Source organism: Ostrinia furnacalis, unplaced genomic scaffold (genome assembly GCF_004193835.3).
Source record: "Ostrinia furnacalis isolate ACB-3 unplaced genomic scaffold, ASM419383v2 OfSCF7056, whole genome shotgun sequence".
Lineage (NCBI taxonomy): Eukaryota > Metazoa > Arthropoda > Insecta > Lepidoptera > Crambidae > Ostrinia > Ostrinia furnacalis.
In genome coordinates this window covers 64667-87353 of record NW_021137295.1, presented here as the reverse complement: position 1 = coordinate 87353, position 22687 = coordinate 64667, and the positions used below count along the sequence as shown (strand labels likewise).

The following is a 22687-nucleotide window of genomic DNA, read 5'->3' as shown; positions in this document are numbered from 1 at the left end:
TACCTACCCATTTACCTAACACCCTGTATATCAGATTATTTAATATTCCTGCAATGATTTTGCATTTGTAATATCGTAATACTTCACTTCCACTGCCTTAGGTGAATCAGTGAATTTTTCAATTGAAATACATATCATGTTCTAGATATATTTAGCATAGTAATGCTAAACTTTTCTCATCTGTCATTATAAGTAGAGGTGTAACAAGCAATTGTATGGTGTTTAATATTAAACTGCTAGTGGCTTGAATTAAAAACGCTCATTGCAAACGCACTTGAATTACATTTCTGCATCATTTTCTCTTTCTTTTTGCATGTCTATAAATATACTCGTTATTACTTAGCCTTTATCCTGATATTTTTCACTATTAGTATTTTTTCTTGGACAGAGCCTTTTTTACATTTTAAATGTTAACCTAAGCTTTATTTCAGGCTGAAAATAAATAAGCAAATCGATTTTTGTGCCATTATATTGCCAAATAACCCTCTCGATGACAAGAAATAAAAAAGAAAACTAGATGAAAATCAATTCACCCTGTTTGGCAGCTAACTCTTATCATGGTAAAATATACAATTTTGAAGATACATATATTTTATATGTTTTCCACATTTATTGTTACAATGTCAGCAGAATCTACTAGAATTACCATAAGAATTGCCCAGTCTACTACAGAGTTACTATGTAGGCGTTTATAAAATACACTGTAGTTTAATTAAAACATCGGTTTCTCATTAGTAATTAGGGATAGACAGGATATCGGCAATGTAAAGGGGCATGTTTACATTATACATTATGTATTATAAGCAATTTTCGTTGTAAATACTCATTTAATCTACCGTAGACTAATATCCTATAGTTAAAANATCTTATCTTGTAATTATTTTATTATCTAAATGTAAATAAAGTTTCTATTTATTTACATGCAATAAAAAAGGCTGATAATTAACTAGCCTCAAGATTAGTTAGTTACCTATTAAATTATTTCCAATAGTCTTAACTTGTTTATGGTTCTCGTTAGTGTCTATAAACGAGGAAGAGAATAAAATATAGTATCTGGCTGAGTTGCATCACCTTAACAGACTGTAACTGCAACTATAACTTTAACCGGTATTTCTGTATGTATTTTGACAAGACTTTTGACGTTTATTAAATGTAGTTAAATTAAAGTAGGTTTTTATTTAATTACGCGCTGTCCCGGCTTTGCACCGTCCAATAAAAAGAGTACCTACTTACCTAGTTATTAATTTTATGCTTATTTGTGACATTGTAATTACAATTCACACTGAACACGTCTCAAGAGTTAGCCTTTTTTGTTTTTAAAAGAAGAACATTCGTCACTATTACATTATTCCTTCCAAAATTACAGAAGTTCACACCCCTAGCCGTATTTCACGTACCTACGTAGAACCGGTCTAAAGTTAGTTTTCAATATACTTTTTACTCGGCTGACATAATGTGTGGGGCAGTTTACGTCGGCCGGGTGATAGATTGATGTAATCGACGCACGACGTCGCGTAATGATGCACGTCCTACAGTCCTATTACAGATACAGTTTTGTTGCGCTTTTTTTTTCCATAACGAGAAAGCTCTTGGCCTGCATCTCAGCTGATGGAAAGTAATTACAGTTCAGCCACAGGACGTCCACTGCTGAATATAGGCCCCCCCAATGATTTCCATATCGCACGGTTGGTAGCGGCCTGCATCCAGCGCCTTCCTGCTACCTTTATAAGGTTGTTGTCCATCTTGTGGGTGGACGTCACACGCTGCGTTTTACGGTACGTGGCCTCCACTCCAGAACCTTGCTGCCACCTCAGCCGTCAGTTCTGAGTACTATGTGCCTTGTCCATTGCCATTCCAGCTTGCTAATCCGTATTAGGCATCTGATCACCTGGTATCCTCAACGGAACACAACAATGCTGGTAACATTATTGATAAGGCGACAGATAAGATGGTGATAGCTAATATCCAGGCGGACTGAGAACAAGCTTTACAAGCTGTAAACGAATCTTGCATAATTTCAAAAGAAAAATCTATAAATAGGATCAAAGCTTCAGTCGCTTTTTCTACTGAAAAACCTTGACTCCGATGTATCGCTATTTCGCAACTAGTACCACAGCTCGTGAACAGCAATAATTTTCATTTCAGTAATTTTCTTCATAATGTGTGTACATAACATGCATAATTTTGTATGTTTATGCAGCCTTATTATTGAGTAATTTTCGACGATATTGAATATTCAACATAAATACACTTGTATTATTAGGTACCTCATTATCTTATGATTACGCATCATCGATCATGGAAATTATATTTTTACATATTCTCATTATATGTATAAACTGAAAAGTAGGTATAAATATCCCATTAACAACTAAAAATAAACTAAGAAAAGTTCTTGATCGTAGTTTCTCATCGAATTTTAATATTCATTTTATCATAATATTGGAGATATTTAATTCAGATAAGCTAAATTAACACATTAGCCCCATATTACGAGTACTTATTTCTAACTGAATTTAGAAGTAACCCCCGGTTGAATGTGCGAGCTTTAAAGTTTTATATCTATTAGGTGCAGTTAGCATCGAATAGCTCGTGACACCCAAAGTGGCCACAAAGTTGATAACACAATCTTAATCCAATTGCAACAAAGACGAGTTGCGGACTTTTTAGCAACTTTGGGTGTCACAAACTATTTGACGCTGACTGTACGTACTTAGAGATGGTAATATACATTATGTAGAATTCAACTAAAGTTTTACTGAGTGAAACTCCACAAAAACATCGATATTTAAAAAATATTTATCAAAAGTACACAAAAAGCAGGGTACTCATCTAGCCGTGTAGCATGTAATGCATCAGATACTGTATCAAGTGAGTACTTACATAGGCACGAGCCCGCTGCTCGCTGCTCGCGAGTAATTTGCAGGGAGATCGTAGCGACCCGCCGCGCCGAGTGGTGGTATCACTGCGAGCACAAACTTATAGGCGGCTCGCAGTAGGGTTCAGGAGCTCAAAGCCAGATACGCGATGACCGTGGACGAGCCGTACTCACTTGAAGGTTGGTTACGTTACATGCTACGTTACGTGCTACATGGCAGGTGAGTACCCTGCCAAAAGGGTTTGAGGCTATAAAATCAGCTCTCCTTTCGTACAAAATTGATGAGACAAAAAACAAATGTACCTAATTAAAGAATTTCTAATAAAAATCAGTAACTACCAAAGGCGTAAACAACAAAAATAAAGTTTTTCTTCGGAAGAAAAACTCTACAGGCATTTTTTTTACACTGCACCAATCGCTCCATAGTGTACTGGGGGCGTAGTGTGAGTTTACATCAAATGTATTCGATATCGAGTGCGTCAAAAAAATCTATCAAGATTTTAGTTCTTGATAGTATCCGCTAGGGGCGCTGTACAATCCATCATACATTTAATGATTTTTTTTACGCAGTCGATATCGAATACGTTTGATGTAAACTCATACTAAGCCCCCTGTACCTCCAGCATGAACAACTTTCGTCTTCGAATCGTTTGCGTATTCGACAAAATTCGATACTCAACCTTCAAACTAAACGATAACGTGACAATTTTGATTATCGAAATAAGTTTCGTGCACCCATTTCTCATACTAAGTTCACTTTACGACACGTTCACAAGGGCGCTGTTGTAGTTTTTTTTTAATATTTTGATGGCGATTCGAATACGCAAACTACCTATTCGAACTCGTAAGTTTTTCGTGCTAGCCGTACTGTACTCGTTTTAGATATTTTCATCATATCAGTACAGGTAGGGTTTTCTTCGAAAGAAAAACTCTACAACGTTTTTTTTATGCCCATCTAATTCATAGTGTAATGTACTCGTTTAGAGATATTCATCATAATCAGCATAGATAACATAATACTAGTACATAAATATCAGATTATTTAATATTCATGCAATGATTTTGCATTTGTAATATCGTAATACACTTCCACTGCCTTAGGTGAATCAGTGAATTTTTCAATTGAAATAGGTACATATCATGTTCTGGATATATTTAGCATTTACTAATGCTAGACTTTTCTCAACTATCATTAAGGTGTAACAAGCAATTCTATGGTGTTTTAATATTAAATGCTTAAGTATGTATTAAACGCTTAAATGAATAAAAACGCTCTTTGCAAACGCACTTGAATTACATTTGTGCATCATTTTCTCTTTCTTTTTGCATCTCTATAAATATACTCGTTATATTTTTTCCTATTAGTATTTTTTCTTGGATAGAGCCTTTTTTACATTTTAAATGTTAACCTAAGCTTTATTTCAGGCTATAAATAAAAAGAAAATCTATTTTCGTGACATAATAGGTATACACAAAGAACCCTATCGATGACGAGAAATAAAAAAGAAAACTAGATGAAAATCAATTCACCGTGTTTGGCAGCTAACTCTATCATGGTAAAATATACAATTTTGAAGATATATTTTATACGTTTTCCACATTGATTGTTATAATGTCATCAGAATCTACTAGAATTACCATAAGAATTGCCCAGTCTACTACACCTTTACTATGTAGGCGTTAATAAAATACACTGTAGCGTATTTAATTAAAACATCGGTTTCTCATTAGTAATTAGGGATAGACAGGATATCGGCAATGTAAAGGGGCATGTTTGCATTATACATTATGTATTATAAGCAATTTTCGTTGTAAATACTCATTTAATCTACCGTAGACTAATGTCCTATAGTTAAGCGTCCATTTTCTTCTTTTATATTAATTAACTTTACACTTCAGATCTGTATATTGGCAGATACCGTTTTAATTAAAGTGTAGTTAATTACTTGTGAAAATAGATGATTATCTAGAAGCTAGTTCAATTACAGAGTAACCGTATCAAATAAAACATAATAAAGTTCTTGTCAATAGATAATTAGTATTGTCAAACACCTGTGGCGGCTAATATCGTCAGTCACCAGGTTATTATAGAAATAAGATTAACGTGAGAGTCTCTGTTATACCGTATATGATAACCGTATTTACATAGCACAGTACAATTATAGACAATAACAATTTATATCGATTTAGCCAAAAATCGGTTACAGTTACCCATCCAAAAACTCCGTAACATCAAACGCAGTTCAACTGTAGCCTTTATATCGATAACAATAAGAGTAATATGCATCCGAGTTAAATACCGAATACCGACGTGAGAAGATGTAGTCAAATTGCTATCACCGTTAGGTAGTATAACATGACCACTTTATAACCAGCGCTATTGTATCAGGCCGATTTAAAAAGATAAGGTGAGGTTTGTTTTACGGCGGACTACCGTTGAAACGACGTAGGAAGCGTTCGGATGACCGCTCGAGATGTTTGTGCAAGTAATGTGAGATTGCCTGCGGTTAACGTAATGGTTTTTGGGTAATAGGAAACACTGACTCTATAACGATTAAGGATTGGGCTGTTAGATTTGCTCGCGCGAGTTCTGGGTCAAAAAACTTGTATTGCCTCTTGTCTCTTATTATTTCCTCTATTCATGCTTTAGGTGTTATAAAGCTGTGTAAGGTTATGTAGTAAATTGAAGACCATAAAAAACCCTGCGTCGGGAAATTCCGGGTTTCCTAGTCAGGTGGCAATAAGATTAGTGAAAGCAAGGATGAATTTGTCATACAATGTACGGTAATTATAACTCTACTCGTATTTTTCAGTCAAAGTAAAATTCAGTGGTATTGTAATTAGCGAGTATGGTTTATGTTTTAAACCAGTTATTTATTAAAGATTTTACTTTAGACCCTAAAAGGAAAATCAGTTTCATTAGGGTTTCTTAATTGCTAAGTTGTTGGTAGATCCTTACTTTACAGTCCCAGTTAGAGACATTAGAGCTATAATACGACTGCGGAACCAATAAAATTTTATGGCACAATTAAAATTAAATCAGCTGTATAAGAGGTTTTATCTCCTCGCGATTATTATTTTATTGAAATGGTAAAGTAATGGCAAATCTACTTGATACACTAAGAGGACAACATTCCATGTAACTCGATCGGGAGACATTAATAAGCGATAGATAAAGAAGTAATGAGGCAGATGCAATCGTTGGCGATTAGAAATTCCTATCCGTTAGCCATTAATATGAAAGAGAGGCTTCAACACAAAGAGCTCGAGGCGTTAGGGTTAAGCAGTCTTTTGTAAAACATGTTTATACAACGGTGAGCGTATTTTACTGTTGAAATGTCTCCTTTAATGGATTATTACAGCAGCAGCGTAGCGTTTAATAGTTTTAGTATATTAATAAAACGTTAGCCCCTTCAAAGATATCAAAAGTAGCGACTAAAACTGATATGTACAACAATAAATTAATCAACACGACGGCGGCTTTGTGCTCAATGAGCTGTGAAAATTATATTCAAAATATAATAAGTAAATTAATCAAACACCAAAATATGACGACACCGCATCGCGACGTGCGAATAAAGCCACGATGCGATATGGTGTAGGTAACCCGTGCGGTACAGCTATCAATGGTAGTTTTTTGTATTGAAATATTACGGGGCTGCTCGATACTCATACTTTAATGACGAGAAACTCGTGTTGCTACGAGCTTGCTACTCATTTTAATGACAAAAAACCGTGTTGTATCTTGCATTGACATCGCGTTTTGTCATTCCCTAGACTCTAGCTAGAGCCTAGAGCGACGACTTTGAACGGAACACACTATACCACACAAGTATTACCTGTCAATGAGTAATCCGCTGTTTTTGTTAAGCAATTGAGGTAACGGCTTCAGAGCTAGCTTAGAAGCTAATTAGTTTCGTACAAAAAAGGCGTAATTGCTCTTACGCTTCCGGCGAATACCCACATGATGTCAACGGACTTAGTAAAAAGTTGATAAGTAAAGTTGTTGACAGGTGTCGTGATGAATATTTGTAAACCGGTTGAACTGAGCTTGGGCGAAGAAGCCATCTGAGGTGGAGAGTATGCAATCAAACTAAAGGGCCTGTAGACATCACACTTTGGTTGCAAAATAGCACTTAACAACATAAGATGCCAGTGTTTAACTAGATGTGCTGTCGTGTCGTAAGCACTTACGAGTAAGTCAATCAAATTAAAAACTGACTTCAAGCAGTAAATGCAGTGTCAAAGAAATAATTGGTTAACAATATAAATGAATAAAATTGGGCTATTAACTCTACATTACATACATATTCTTTATAAGTAGGTCCTTTTCGGGGCATTGGCATGGCCCAAGTATACTTTCCCTATCACCACTTCAGGATAATTAATGAGCTGGTGCTGAGAAGAAGTGACGGAAGAAACTTATGCCTGTTTTCACCATCAATCCCTAATTTTTATGTGACCCCTATGAAAACAAAATTCCTGTTATGTGTTAGGGGCCACTTAAAATTAGGGATTGATGATGAAAACGGGCATTAGTCACCTTTGTCAGCCTGATCTGATCGATTGAACAAGAAAAAGTGAGTTTGACTGTAGTTGTTCAGCATTAAACGTCCTGTTGCTGAAACGATGATCACGACACAATGATCAATTACCGACACCAAGCCATAATTTTATGCAGTAACCATTAAACCGGTAACAAAGTTAACAGTACAATCTGCTGGTAATAGTTGACCCAAAGGTCGTGCGCATGAGATAGTTGGCGGGCCGTGACCCGCGTTAGCATAATAAACGTGCGCGGGCGCAGGTAGCGAGTGTGTTGATGAGTGATTTTCGCGGAACTTGGCCTGGTTTGCTGAACTTGTTGGAGTTTTCTTTTGGGGCTTGTGGGTTAACTGAGGGTAAGCTAGCACCTCTCTTATTTAGCCAGTCGTCGCTTGCTCAAACGTAGCAAGCCACAGTCTGGGACGAAGCCGCGAAAGAATGTCTAGGTCGTCTAGCTCGGATAATAACTCAGTTCCGTCCCAAAGACTTTGGGAGGACACCGTCAGGTTTTAGTGATTAGGCCCTGCCTGCTTGGCAGGGAGAGCCTCACATAACCCACTGGTTCCCCCGGACCAGTGGGTATGCAATTTCATGCATTTCCTGACGAAAAAAAAGCACCTCTCTCTTATTCACTTTCGAAAAGCTGACGATGCGTTGCCCTTTTCAGTCCTACGCGTTTTCCTAAAGACACCGTTAAAGTACCTACTTGCGAGAAAATACCAATAGTGACGACGAGTTGTACCTCTCTTTAATAGCTATATTAGGAGAGTCTACCCTTTTATTAAGGCCTACGCTTTTTCTGAAAGATTCTGATGTTGTTTTTGGGAGGAAACTCCAATGGACCACCACCACCATTCCACCAACTGAAGAGTACACTTCCGACGAGTTGTAAATTGTAGTTCCTGTAACTGATCGTTTACCATCCCGATGAAGGAAACTATGTTTGTTAACGAGTGGGGCTATGACGAAACTTAACAGCTGGGATTCATCAATGAAACTGGGATTTCTTCCAAATCTTCCATGGCAAAAAGCAAAGAGGCAACATNCGTGTCCGTACCACCGCAGACGACTCTCCTGCAATTTAGCTGGTTTTACTTCTATATCGATAAATCAATCAATTTGAAGGAGTCGATATGGAAGAAAGATGTCAAAGAGAACTGTCAGACACGGCAGAGTTGTGACTTCCGTCGTTGCGAGATAGAAGAAAAATAATGCATTTTTATCTGTAAGTATTAGAAATAACTACTTCTGGGAGTCTTAGTCCCCACGTCATGGCATGCACCATAACGTCACTAAAGACGACATCGCGTGATGCTGCGGGCAATCACTAGTGTGAAACAAATTTTGAATTGTTTCAAATTGTAGGGTTATTTTCAATTTACTAACACGTGTTGGCATCAGCGATGACAGTCTGACTGTACCTTTTAAATATAATGTGGAATTCTCAGGAAAAGGTGTCCAATTTGTAGTACTTTCCCTCAATTATCGTGACATCCAAGTCATAAAGTTTTGTTTTCTTTCAAGCTGTAGCTGTTCTATTTTCTCTATAATTTCATCACAAATCAAACTAAAACTAAATTGGAAGAAGATATAATTGATGAATCCAGTTCTCGTTCTGTTATTTTTAGTTAAACTTGCTACTACTAACTCACCTTACTGTAATAACAATTACACGCGCGTTTAGCACTAGTTTAAACTAAATTAACGTAAGGGACGTTTACTATCGAAATATATTACTTATTATGTGTCACTTTTACTAGTAAGGAGGTCAATTACAATCAAAAGGTTAATTTAAAATATAGAAAGTGTTTCTTTTAAATAATTGACCGCTTTTTATTTCAAAACTTTTTTTTGACAATTCAGGTCATCATTAATTAAATTAGGATCCTATCTTACTGAAACTTTAGGACTGAAAAAATAAATAAATCAACAATAATTTGAAACTGAAATTACATAGGTGAAAATTAGGGTGTATGCGAAAGATATAATTTTATTTCAGGTTTCAGGTTCAAATGCCACTCGTATACATATGGGTTCGTTAATTAACCATAGGATAGAAGATCCTGTAAGCTGTAAGTAATTATTCACAATTAGAAGTAACGTATTTTAATGGTGTCGTAAAAGGGCCGAGTAGCTGGACATTTTCCAAGTTTGTGATGATTCATTAGGACTTGTCCTGAATAACGGAACAGAACTGCACTTTCTACTAATAAAGTACAGACACACAGACGATGGCACATTAGCCTATACACGTATCTAAATATATATAACTCAAAGGTGACTGACTGACTGACTGACTGACATAGTGATCTATCAACGCACAACCCAAACCACTGGACGGATCGGGCTGAAATTTGGCATGCCAGTAGATGTTATGACGTAGGCTAAGAAAGGATTTTACGAAACTGTTTTGGAAACGGGGATAAAACGGGATCCACGTGTGCGAAGTCGCGTGCGGCCGCTAGTTTGTTCATAAGAGGCCACTGTGTTAAGCTTGCCGTGCTGTCGTTTGTACATATTGAAATAATGCAATTCTATTTTAAAATTAGAGTTTTCAGGGCTTATTTCCTTACAAATTAATTGTACATTATACACTTCGCCCATCTCCCAGTCCCATCAAATTAAGGCTTGTACCTACTATTAGTTTCGGATAACGGATATAAACATACTTATTATTTTTTGTAAATACATAACATACGTTACAGATGCGATACATATGGAGGTGAAATGCAGGCCAAGAGCTTCCTCGTTGTGGATAAAAAAGAAATCTATACATAGAACTTCAGCAACTTATTATAGGTATGTTGGTTTTTTGCACACAATGTTTATAATCAATACACTTGTGGGAAAGATTTTAATGGAATATAATGGATTGTTAGAAGACTCAGTCAAGCATTTGGTCCGTGAATTCAATGTTCTTCTTTTATCGAGTGGGTTGAAACAACAGTACCTCCAGCACGAAAAACTTTCGACTTCGAATCGTTTGCGTATTCAGATCGTCTTGTACGTAATAAAGTGACGTAAAGTGAACTTAGTACGAGGCCCGATTTCCACCAAGGCGGAGCAAGCGGAGAAATATTTTGAAAAATCAATCAGATGTCATTCGGATTGAATGAAATCAGATTGAATTTTCAAATCGGGTCTTAGAAATGGTGTCACGAAACTAAGCGAGATCGTCACGTTATCGTTGAATTGGAAGGCTGCTGGGTATCGAATTTTTGGAATACGCAAACGATTCGAAGACGAAAGTGTTTCGTGCTGGAGGTACTGAGTTCGCAACCTCCTGTCTCGGCTAATGAGCCGTCATAGGCGTGTGAATTCTTTTGTTTCCTTTGTTATAAGGTTGAGGATTTTATGGAGGGACCCACACTACGAATTTATTCCGCCAGGAGGTGCATCGTCGCACGTTCCCCCACAGAGTAAAAATAATTACACACTGTCACTGTCACTTTTTTTTAAACCGGCTTTCACGGCTTGTCATTTCGGAAAAAGGAATGATAACATGAAGGTTGCATTAAAATTTTACTTTTGATAGAGGTTTTCCCATTCCGATAAGTTAGACGGACAAATACATATAATTAAATATGTTCTAAGGGGTTCAACTTATATTTATATTAGGTATAATAGGGCTTCATTTTTCATAGGTGCTACAGAACCCAACAATCGTACTAATAACATATTAAGTAGTGTAAGCTCAAATTCTTATAGTACAACTACAACCGTATTAAAATACATAAAACTCATAAGACTAATTTATTTTTGCAAATAGGCTTTTAAAAGCACTTTTACACGTCACAGTATTTTAATCTTATCGCAACATAAAAATGGTTTTACGCTCCTTAAAAAAATTGACATTATTTTGTTTTTGGCACTAATTTCTTTCATAACGTAACATAGAAAGAAACAAAGTTAAATGTTGATCAAATACCTACTCGTACATAAACAAAATTAATGATTTTACGCGCCCTAAAAATGATCTTCGTTTGTTTTTTTGGCCCTGATTTCTTTCTGCGTAACATAGAAAGAAACAATAAATGATGATCATAGGCAGTAAGATGATGAGTCATGGTCAAAAATTGCCTTACGGTATCATCGAGATGTTAAAATTAGGTTACAGTAGCTGTTGGTATTTTATGAATGTACGTTATAATCTGAGGGATAACAATTTGTTATTGTAAAGTAAAGAAAACGTCACTTTTGGCGCTACTTTTACAGTTAATTGAAAATTAATCACATTTTCAGGACTAGAAATGTGCATATTTTTTAATGTAAGTTGTGCTTTGGGTTATGGTATCATAGACCACTATTCCCGTAGATATCTCGATAGGTGATTGAGGAAGAAATATGCAAATATTTATCAGGCCTCCCTAACTCTGACCAGCTTGGGGAAGGTAGACAATCATCCATTTGTCTCTGATAAATTAGAGAGAGCCCTGTTTCTACAGTGGACACTAAATGACCTGACGATGATGATAAGTGATAGGTGTCAACAATTCAATTAACACTAAGGTAAAATAAGTCTCATGTTTTTAATAATATAGTCTAGCTATATCAGATAATGCCTTTAAAAACGCAGTTAAAGAAAGTCAAACAAAGTTATTCCTCTTCGGCTCTACAAAATAATATAAGTTAAGTCAAAAGTCAAACGTTTTACTTATAAATAATAATAAATGTAACGTTAATTTCCACTGTAGTCTATTCAATAAAACGCTTTTTAAGTTTGTCCAACTTTTAACTCTTTTGTACTTTTGAGCAATTGTAGTTTTTAGGTCAGTAAAAAATCTCAGAATCTTACAAGCTTCCCAAAAAACCGAACCAAACATTAATAGTACATCCCATTGGGATTGCATCATGTACAAGATCTGAAGCGTCCGTATCAATACCGCGTAGTCAAATAAAAATACTATTACGGCAACAGCCCATCAACCTTTACACTTTTGTTGCAATATGGAATCTATTCCAACTACATAAGATGTCACAGTAATAGCTTGACGTGCCATCTGCACAAAAACCCGGATCCCAATATCATGAGTAAACCACTTTTTCCGAGTGAATTGTCATCGGCTTCAATCGAAAATGTCCAGTCAAGATGCTGTGTTAACGGCAAAAGAGTAGAAACTACTAATTCATTTCCAGCAAACCAACTCTTTAATCTAGTTGATTTATCTAACCCTCTTGTGCATTGGCTTCACTTCAACCCTGTACTACGAGTATTAGTAGAGATTTCCCATTCAAGTAAATAATCCCCATCGATTGGTTTTTTGCCAAACAGCCATGTTTTGTCGACTTGTCGCAGTAATCCTACAACTTTGAGTGAGCTTCTATAATTTTTCCGTTTACTAGCCATCGGATTTGAGTCAAAGCGGTAAAGATGAAAGATCGAGGTGACAAAGATTGTTACTACTGTACCTAATATTTCACAATAAAAAGTGAGACAGTTCAATGTTGATTTAGAAGTAGGTAACAGGAAAATAATACATATAAAACTCTGTTCAGGGCTGAGCATGAGTTTATTTCAACGTATAACTATAACTACCTACTCTACGCTTCTCTCTCTCTTTCACCAGTGCCCTAATGCAAAGAAAAATCGATAAATAAATAAGAACACATATTATATCTAAATCTATTTGATCATGTTGGTTATTAAAAGAGTATCCACGAGTGTAAATTAAGATTGGAATCAGCTGAGCATTAAAATATGTACTTATAATCCTTGCCATAAAAAATAAGATAAGTGGCGATCTGTACGTGACCAGCATGATTTCTATAAATCGACTATTGTATCTCTATTCCTCCTTCTAATGAGAATGGAAGAGATGTTAAATTTTTTAAACCTTTTATAACGCGTGCGCGTCAGTTAATTAAAATAATTAAATTTAAAAAAAAAATAAAACCGACTTCAAATGCTGAAACACAAAAATAAAACTAAAAATTAAAAATATTGCGTATAAAAAAGTTCATCCCCAATTTTCCACCCTTGGGGGTGAAATATTTTCTTCAAATTCGCATGAAACCACCCTTTTGATAATACCTATTCAACAAAAAAATAATCGTTCAAATTGATTNATCAAAAAGGTGGTTTCATGCGAATTTGAAGAAAATATTTCACCCCCAAGGGTGGAAAATTGGGGATGAACTTTTTTATACGCAATATTTTCAATTTTTAGTTTTTTTGTGTTCACTCATTTGAAGTCGGTTTTATTTTTTAAAAAAGTTAATTATTGGTGATAGTTACCTTCTGTCAAAAGTTTTATCTTTAAAAAGTAATAAATGTAACGTTTCCACTGTAGTCTATTCAATAAATCGCTTTTTGAGTTTGTCCAACTTTTTAACTCTTTTGTACTTTTGAGCAATTGTAGTTTTTAGATCAGTAAAAAATCTCAGAATCTTACAAGCTTCCCAAAAAACCGAACCAAACATTATTAGTACATCCCATTGGGATTGCATCACGTACCAGATCTGAAGCGCCCGTAGGTACCAATACCGCGTAGTCAAATAAAAAATACTATTACGGCAACAGCACATCAACCTTTACACTTTTGTTGCAATATGGAACCTATTCCAACTACATAAGATGTCACAGTAATAGCTTGACGTGCCATCTGCACAAAAACCCGGATCCCAATATCATGAGTAAACCACTTTTTCCGAGTGAATTGTCATCGGCTTCAATCGAAAATGTCCAGTCAAGATGCTGTGTTAACGGCAAAAGAGTAGAAACTACTAATAATTCATTTCCACCAAACCAACTCTATAGATTATCTTACCCTCTTGTGTACCCTGTACTACGATTATGAGGTGAGATTTCCCATTCAAGTAAGTAATAATAAATAAACAATATCCTTGGACATTTTACACTACGCTTCTAGTCCCAAACTTAGCAAAGCTTGTACTATGGGTACTAGACAACGGATATAAACATACTTAAATACTTTTTTTTATGTAAATACATACATATTATACATAGTAACACCCGGCCGGGAATCGAACCTGGGACCTCTCTGCATAGTAGTCCGTTTTCGAACCACTACACCAAACGGCTGACTGATCTCCTTTAGTTGGTTTTTCGTTATAATTTTTCAGAATGTTACGTTAAATTGTTATACCTACTTTTCCAAATACCAAACTATTGTATCAGTAATCCTACAATTTTGCGTGAGCTTCTATCATTTTTCCGTTCACAAGCCATCGGATTTGAGTTAAAGCGGTAAAGATGAAAGATCGAGGTGGTAAAGATTGTTACTACTGTACTAGTGACAATAAAAAGTGAGACAGTTCAATGTTGATTTAGAAGTAACAGGAAAATCTAAATTTATATAACTCAAAGATGACTGACTGACTGACTGACATAGTGATCTATTAACGCACAGCCCAAACCACTAGACGGATCGGGCTGAAATTTGGCATGCAGGTAGATGTTATGACGTAGGCATCCGCTAAGAAAGGATTTTATGAAACTCCACCCACTTAAGGGGGTAAAACGGGATCCACGCGTACAAAGTCGCGGGCGGCCGCTAGTAATACATATATGTATATAACACTCTGGTTAGGGCTGAGCATGAGTTTATTTTCATGTAACGACTCTACGCTTCTCCCTCCCTTTCACCAGTACCCTAATGCAAAGAAAAAGCGATAAATAAATAAAAACACATACCTATCTAAATTTACTTGATCGCGTTGGTTATTAAAAGAGTGTCCACGAGTGTAAATTTTAAGATTAGAATCAACTGAGCATTAAAATATGTACTTATAATCCTTGCCATAAAAAATAAGATAAGTGGCGATCTGTACGTGACCAGCATGATTTCTATAAATCGACTATTGTATCTCTATTCCTCCTTCTAATGAGAATGGAAGAGATGTTAAATGTCCTGTCTGTGTCGTTAATTTGGTATTTTATTTTTTAATGTGAATTTTAATTTATTTTGACATGTTTATTTGAAATTAATTGTATTGTTTTTTGTTTTTTTTTATTTTGTTAATTTTGTTAATTTTATTCTTATTGTAATTTTTATTTTATTGTGAATTTTAATTTTTATATATTTTTGGACATGTTTATTTAAAATTTTAGTTATTGTATTGTTCTTTTTTTTTTTTTAATTTTATTGTAATTGTTAATTAATTTGAATTTATCTTATTATATTTTTTTTTGCCCCTGCGTACAAGGCACCCACTGAAAACCAGTGTCTTGGCACTTGGCAATAAAATGTCAACTGTCAAGATAATACTGAGTGGGTGACCTCTTTGGCAACATTTTTTTTTTCTCCGCCTCGTTGTTTTTTGTGCTTTTTAGTTGTCCAATAAATAATTTTTCTTTCTTTCTTTCTTTCTTTCTTAAATTTTTTAAACCTTTTATAACGCGTGCGCGTCAGTTAATTAAAAAAAGTATCCACTAAGACCAAGAAGAAATCAGCTGAGCATTATAAATGTTTATTCCTTTGCCATAAAAAAATAAAGACGAGTAGAATCTGTGACACGATTCCCATACATGGACCAATATCGACTCTTTGTTTCTCTCTCACTTCCATCAGTATCCTAGTGCAAATGAAAGAGATGTTAAATCTTTTCTATCGCGTCAGTTATTGAAAGAGTGTCTACTAAGACCGAAATCAGCTGAGCAATTATGTTTATTTCTTTGCCATAAAAAAATAAAATAAAGACGAGTGGCGATCTGACACCTCTTGCGCACACGCAGATAAGTGCCGCGATAAGTGAACAGGTTGCATAATGGTCGTCGACTCCGCGTGCCAAGTGCCAAGTGGGTAGACGTATGGAAGAGACAGTGTTCTGTGTTGTTTTTGAGAAATTGACTGAGAATAATTTTATTAATGCAATGGAAATGAGGGATTGTGCACTTTATGTAGAGTCGGTTTTGTAATATCCTTCTTTCGTAGGTTTTCGTAGCTTTCGTAGGTTTGTCTACCATTCAGGGCCGTGCCCAGGGCCAGATCAGGGTCAGATCGCCACTAGTCTTTATTTTTTATGGCAAAGGAATAAACATTAAGTAAAAGTTTTATTCATCTAAAAGGCTCAATTTGAATATCTCATTCATAGGTAGCTAAGTCTAATATAAATTCTAAAAGCTTTTAAAAAGAAATATCACTTTTTCACAAAAAAAAACACACACACTCGGAATAAAAGCTTTTTTATAAACAAGTAAAGTTTAGGCTTCATAATGTTCTTGTCAAAGTACTTACGTCTTATTCAAGTGAGAAAAAGTTACTCAAACTTATTTACAATTCTACTCCTCGGTGGAAAACTTTACTACTGCAACTGGAATTAATATTTTATGGAGCTTTTACTATATCGTAAAAACGCTATGACATTACGTCGAGAGTATGCAACGTTTTAATAAAAAACACCTCAATACATTAAACTTTTAATATTATCTGAGTTTAAATCGGGATTTTCGAAGTTCCTACGTATCTCCAAAAAACTTTGTATCGGACCGGATGCTAACTGTTCTTAAACTCGAGTTTTTTTATCTTGTAATAAATTACTACAAAGTACGGCCATGTTTTAAGTTGTTGCGATTAGTAGACCATAATTGACGATTTTGTAATTAATTTATAATATAAAAAGTCCTTTAATGAAGTGAAATGTTTAGCATATTTAATTAAGATTTATGAATTGCAAATGGATTATGATAAAATTAGATTTATGAATATAATCATGTTCTAGGAGATAATAAAATTATTTATTCCTGGGAACTGAGAAATGCGTTAAAACTTAAAGCTCCGTGTAATAAAAGCTTCTATGAAAGCTTTTTTATGGAATTGGAGTTCATATACACAAAGAAAGAAAAATTGTTATAAATATTCCAAATGATGAATTGTACGCTCTCAAAAAAAGATAATTTATGATTAAGAAATAAAACTGTTAACGAATGAGCTTAATGAACTTGAAAAGAACTTTTCGTTGAAAAAGATCCGTTGACCATGAAATAAGATATTAGCATATTTAAATATGTAACAATTTTCAAGCATGTTCATAAAATAAGGCAAGGAATTCATAATGAACCACCATTTTACTACGAAAGCTCGCTGTCAATTATATGTAGAGCTTTTACTATAGCACCAATTTCAACATTATTAATACGTCCAGATATTTATGAGATAAAATTTAATAATTTCCCTTAATACTGATTTTCACCAACTGTCAATTTTGTGGCATATTTTTTTAATATTTTTATTTATTTATTTAAAAGCTTCAGTCAATAATTTGCGCACATGAACATTCGCCGGCTAAATTAAAGAAAAATAAAATTTCTAACGCTGCACATAAAAAAAAACACGATTATTCTGGATTATCCTGATGTACTACCCTAAGTACAAACACAGAGTAAATAGCACTGCAACAAAAGGGGTGGTACTCACGGTCGGTCCGGTCGGGAGCCAAGCGGCATCTGCGCGAGCGCACTCAGAGCAATGACTTGGACGCGCGCGCTTGACCTTGCGGCTAGTACACGCGAAACAGACGCCGTACTCGTTTTATACTCACCTTATTGCTGGTGCACACTGCTGTGGAGGATGGACAGCACTTAGAGAATAAAAGATTTGTTTTTGGCAGAGTGGCAAGTACAGAAGGTACTCCAGCCATTTGGCGATCGTCTGTCGCAGATCGGGCCGTATCGAAAGCATGCCTTATGCGATGCCCGATCAGTGGCGAACCCAACTAGAGGGTTGCCCACCGCGGTATTGGACTAAAACCCATCCTACGGCGGGCTCATTCTAGTGGGCCCGATCGAAGGAATAAAAGATTTGGTTTTCAGCGAGTTGGCTTTTATAGAGCTTTTTGGACGTCACAATACTCGATTGTTGAACCTTTCGAATCAAATCAAATAAGTTGTAAAACAAAATCACTTCTTGTATTCAGCAATGTGCTCCTGAAATGAGAAGTTAAAATGGTATTATGTGTTGGCATGCTAATATAAATAAGTCCATAGCGGCAAAGCTCAGCGAAGGCTGTAGTTCAGTATGTGGCTGTCAGAATAGCTCTTACAGCAGTTTTCGCGAAACTACAAAAGCCTGTTTTAAGTTTGCTTTGCAACAGATTTCAGTGGCTATCTTTACATGTAACTTACAACTTTGAAGGCTTATCCGAAAATGGTTGGGTTGCTATTCGTAATGTAGAGTTTCTACGCTACGCTCCATATAGGTAAGTCAGGTTCAAGCCTTTAAAAGTAGCTTAGCTTAACCCTTAAACTGCGGAATATAACCCGTCATTAAACTGTCAATCTGAGGCAACATAATATGTCTGGCTACGCAGTCGACGGTTTAATTACGTTTTTAAAAACTGCTTAGTAGGCTACCATAAAGCGTGCACAATCCTCTCCCCAATACTTGTTCATGAGTTTCCATAATTTTCTTTGGAAATATTTCATGGCTGAATACTTTCAGGGGAAACTGCTTGTCTAGACGACGCATACAATTTTATAGGTAGCAGCATACACAGGACAGCTAAAAAGATATTCTATCTAGAGAATGGTGACAAACATTTGTCACATATTATGTACAAAAGTTAAAGCTCAATAAATGTTGTTCATTCTTACGGTCCATGTGTACCAGACATGTCTTCGCCTATCCAGTTTATTTTGATCCGCTTGGCGTCACTCGCGCTAGACAAAACGGAAAAAATAGACCAACCGCAGGTATCCCACTTAACTGGTTGCCTCCGCGGCGAAGCTTTGGCGTAATAAAGCCTCGGAGATAGCGAAAAGGGCTGACGTTTAAATAATGAAATCAATATTTGTTAGAAGGCTCCTCCCGTGGCTTCGCTTGTCTGGAAAGAAAGTGTTCCTCTTGTATTCTGTTTATTCTATTGCACATCTTTAGGAAAGGCTGGTAGAGCAAAAAAGTATGAGACGTAAAAGCTCCTTACTATCAAAATATGAAGACTTCATTTTAATTTCTTTAGTCAAAGTCATTGCATTTCATGAATGTTTCCAAGATGTGNGCGCCCGCCTTATTGAAAAAAATCCGCCTTAAAAAGGTTTTTGACAACTACTTTTTTCATTTTATAATTTTTGGGACATAGACAAGCTAAGAAGCTTTGATAAATGTGATATAGTTCCAAAATACTGGACTGTCCTGTCGATGACATTGACAGTGGGGCGCCACCGTCAATACCGGATCGCTGGTTCAGATATTTGCCATGTTGGAAACCATACAGATGAACGATGGTAGCGCCCCCCTGTCATTGAGTTTGGTGGGACAGTTCAGCGTGGGTCATCTATAAATTTCATGTAATGTAAGTTAAATAGATTTAGAGTTGTGAAACAGTCAAATTAATGTACCTGCTAAATTGCGAGTTATTTTTTCTTTGACAGGACACGCTGCCGGGTGTCCTAAATATTATGCTGATGTATAAAAAAATTCGCGTTGCTGAAGTATTATTTTTTTTTTGTCTTGTTTGTTTCTACATTACATAATTGTATCCTACTAATATTATAAATGCGAAAGTTTGGATGTCTGGAAGTTTAAAATAAAGTAAAGTAATGTTTATTTCTTACCAACATAACAGATAATATTATGATAACAAACAATCAGGAAAAACAAAAAGTAAGAATGTTGGTGGGTTGATATCTGAACTAGAAAGATTCCTGTGTCTCAGGTTTGTTACTCTTTCACGCAAAAAGTACTCAACGGATTTTGTTGAAACTGTACAATATTATTGTTTTGTTTGTAACCCAGATTAACATATAGGCTATAATTTATGCCGATCTGTGACACTAAATTTCACGCAGGTGAAGCCGCAGGCAAAAGCTAGTCGTGAAATAAATAGGAAAGTTTAAGGTTCTGAAACGTGGTCGCTTACTATGGGCCTCATAAGAAGGCTCAAGGTCACCCAAAGGGTGATGGAGCGGGCTATGCTCGGGGTTTCCCTGCGTGATCNATTTGGGGGCACGGTAGTGCAACCGCCAAGTCGAGTAAAATTTTTCAATTTCGGTCCAGTTTTCTAGATACATAACTGCTGTCTACAAAATACAAAAAGAAATGAGATCCCATCAAAAACAATACTTGTCAAAAAAACCAAGTCTCGCAACTCAGTTGTTCTACGGTAAAAAGTTGTGAGATCCATGTAATACCAAGTCCAGGCCAGGAAATCTTTAACGTTTTACATAAATATATTGACTTGGCCATCGCATTTGTCACTCACTGACTGACTGACTGACTGACTCACCGATCATCAAAATTCTAAGGCACTTCTAGCAGACCTTAAGTCTATCAATTTTTTTCAATTTCGGTCCAGATTTATAAATATTTAACTACTTACTTACACCAATATAATAAATATACTTACTAATATAATAATTACTAATGCAAAAAACGTACCTACGTGCGTATTCATACTTATTACGAGTGCGTAAGGTTGTAAATTACCACGCGCTGCGACGCTAGCGAGTGAGCGCGGGCCGTTACTACGCGCTGCGGTACAAGCGCGAGGGCGCGGGGCGGGGTCCGTGGCGGGGCGCGCGGAAAGGTGAATGTCGCCGAGCGAGCGGCAGCCGCGCTCATACGCGCGAGCGCCCCAATGCTGTTCGGATGTGCCCAGAATTCTTACCTATAAGTTTGCGATTTTCATTAATAATTTCGATTGCTATATTAGTTTGACGACTGAGAGGCTACTCTCATTTGTTTACTGATATTATTTGCTTACAATTTGGACGTTGTGAAATATTGATACTTTAAGTAGGTACCTAAGTATTTATAAAGTAATTTCTTATTACCTATTCGTATTTCTGCATAAAAATAACTTTGCAATCTAACTTTTACGTAGTCGCAATGGATTCAGTGATACTGTATGTGAATGATCAGCCTTGTCCACACTGGGTTGTTCCTATACCTGGTGATGGTTCGTGTTTATTTCATTCTTTGTCATTCTCTATGTATGGGAATATTGAGTCGTCGTATGATATTAGACTGGCTATAGTCGAGTATGTGGTAGCGCATTGGGATGAGTTACAAGTGTATACTTGTGACGAGCACGGAGACACCTACATTAATGCTAATTTGTATACAACGGCAATGGTAAAAACCACTACTTATGGTTCCGCGTCGGAACTTATGGCGGCCGCCGCTTTGTATCCGTATGCTTTCGAGGTTTACGATGACGGCCTTTTGAGAGCATCATTCGGTGGTGATTCTGGTAATCCGGTGAAACGTTTACGATTTTCTGGAAGTTACTTAGGCGGTCATTATGAAGCGCTCCTTCCAGACGTGCTTCCGAATGATAATAATTTGAATAATATAAATAATAATGATGCGATCCTTCCAGAAGTGCCTTCGAAAGATGATAATTCGATTAAAAATAATAAAAACTTAACTAAGAAGGGCGGAAGACCTAAAAAGGTTAGTAAAGGAAGACCTAAAACTTCGACGCTATCCCGTTCTCAACAAATCAAAGAAGCAGCAGCACGTTATCGCCAGAATAATCCCGAAAAACGTAAGGAGACATTAGCGCGTTATACTACGTCTCATCCTGAAGTTAACCGAGAAGCAGTATCACGTTATACTGCTTCTCATCCTGAAGTTCACCGAGAAGCAGTGTCACGTTATACTGCTTCTCATCCTGAAATTCACCGAGAAGCAGTATCACGTTATACTGTTTCTCATCCTGAAGTTAACCGAGAAGCAGTATCACGTTATACTGCTTCTCATCCTGAAGTTCACCGAGAAGCAGTATCACGTTTTACTGTTTCTCATCCTGAAGTTAACCGAGAAGCAGTATCACGTTATACTGCTTCTCATCCTGAAGTTCACCGAGAAGCAGTATCACGTTATACTGCTTCTCATCCCGAAGTTAACCAAAAAGCTGTCGCACGTTATAAAGATTTACACCCTGAGCTAAATCTTCAATCTGTCCAAAGGAAAAGATCAAACGAAAATTTACAACTTCGACTAAAAAATTTAGGGACAATTACTCAAGCGTTAACAAATAAAATTAAGAACAGATTGGAAGCGGAGAAACTGATAAAATGGGCAATTCATAGCAGGCAGCAAACATTAGGAAGCTTAAATAAAACTATCGATTCTTTGAAAAATAAATTTAAGGTATCTTTAGAAAAACTAAGTTCGTGCCATCCAGATAGTCCTTTAAATGACAAACTAGAATGTTTTCTTGGAAAATCAGAGCACAGAAGTAACCAGGAACCATATTACGCAGGAAAAGCTTACAATTTACTTAATAACAAGGACAAATCCATCGAAATTGACAAAACAGGAAAAGCGGTCTTTGGAAATGTAAAGAAACATGGTCATAGTT

The 22687-nt window shown here is 36.1% G+C and overlaps 1 protein-coding gene across 1 annotated transcript in view; it reads right to left on the bottom strand.

Annotated features, from left to right (window-relative positions):
- LOC114363315 (uncharacterized) overlaps positions 1–17871 on the bottom strand; it is a 32542-nt gene extending 14671 nt beyond the window's left edge. Inside the window, exon 1 of the mRNA XM_028319005.1 lies at positions 17800–17871. Coding sequence (XP_028174806.1) covers positions 17800–17828 — 29 coding nt within the window. The 5' untranslated portion in view covers positions 17829–17871. The remainder of the gene's footprint in view (positions 1–17799) is intronic.
- Positions 17872–22687: the final 4816 nt, after the last annotated feature.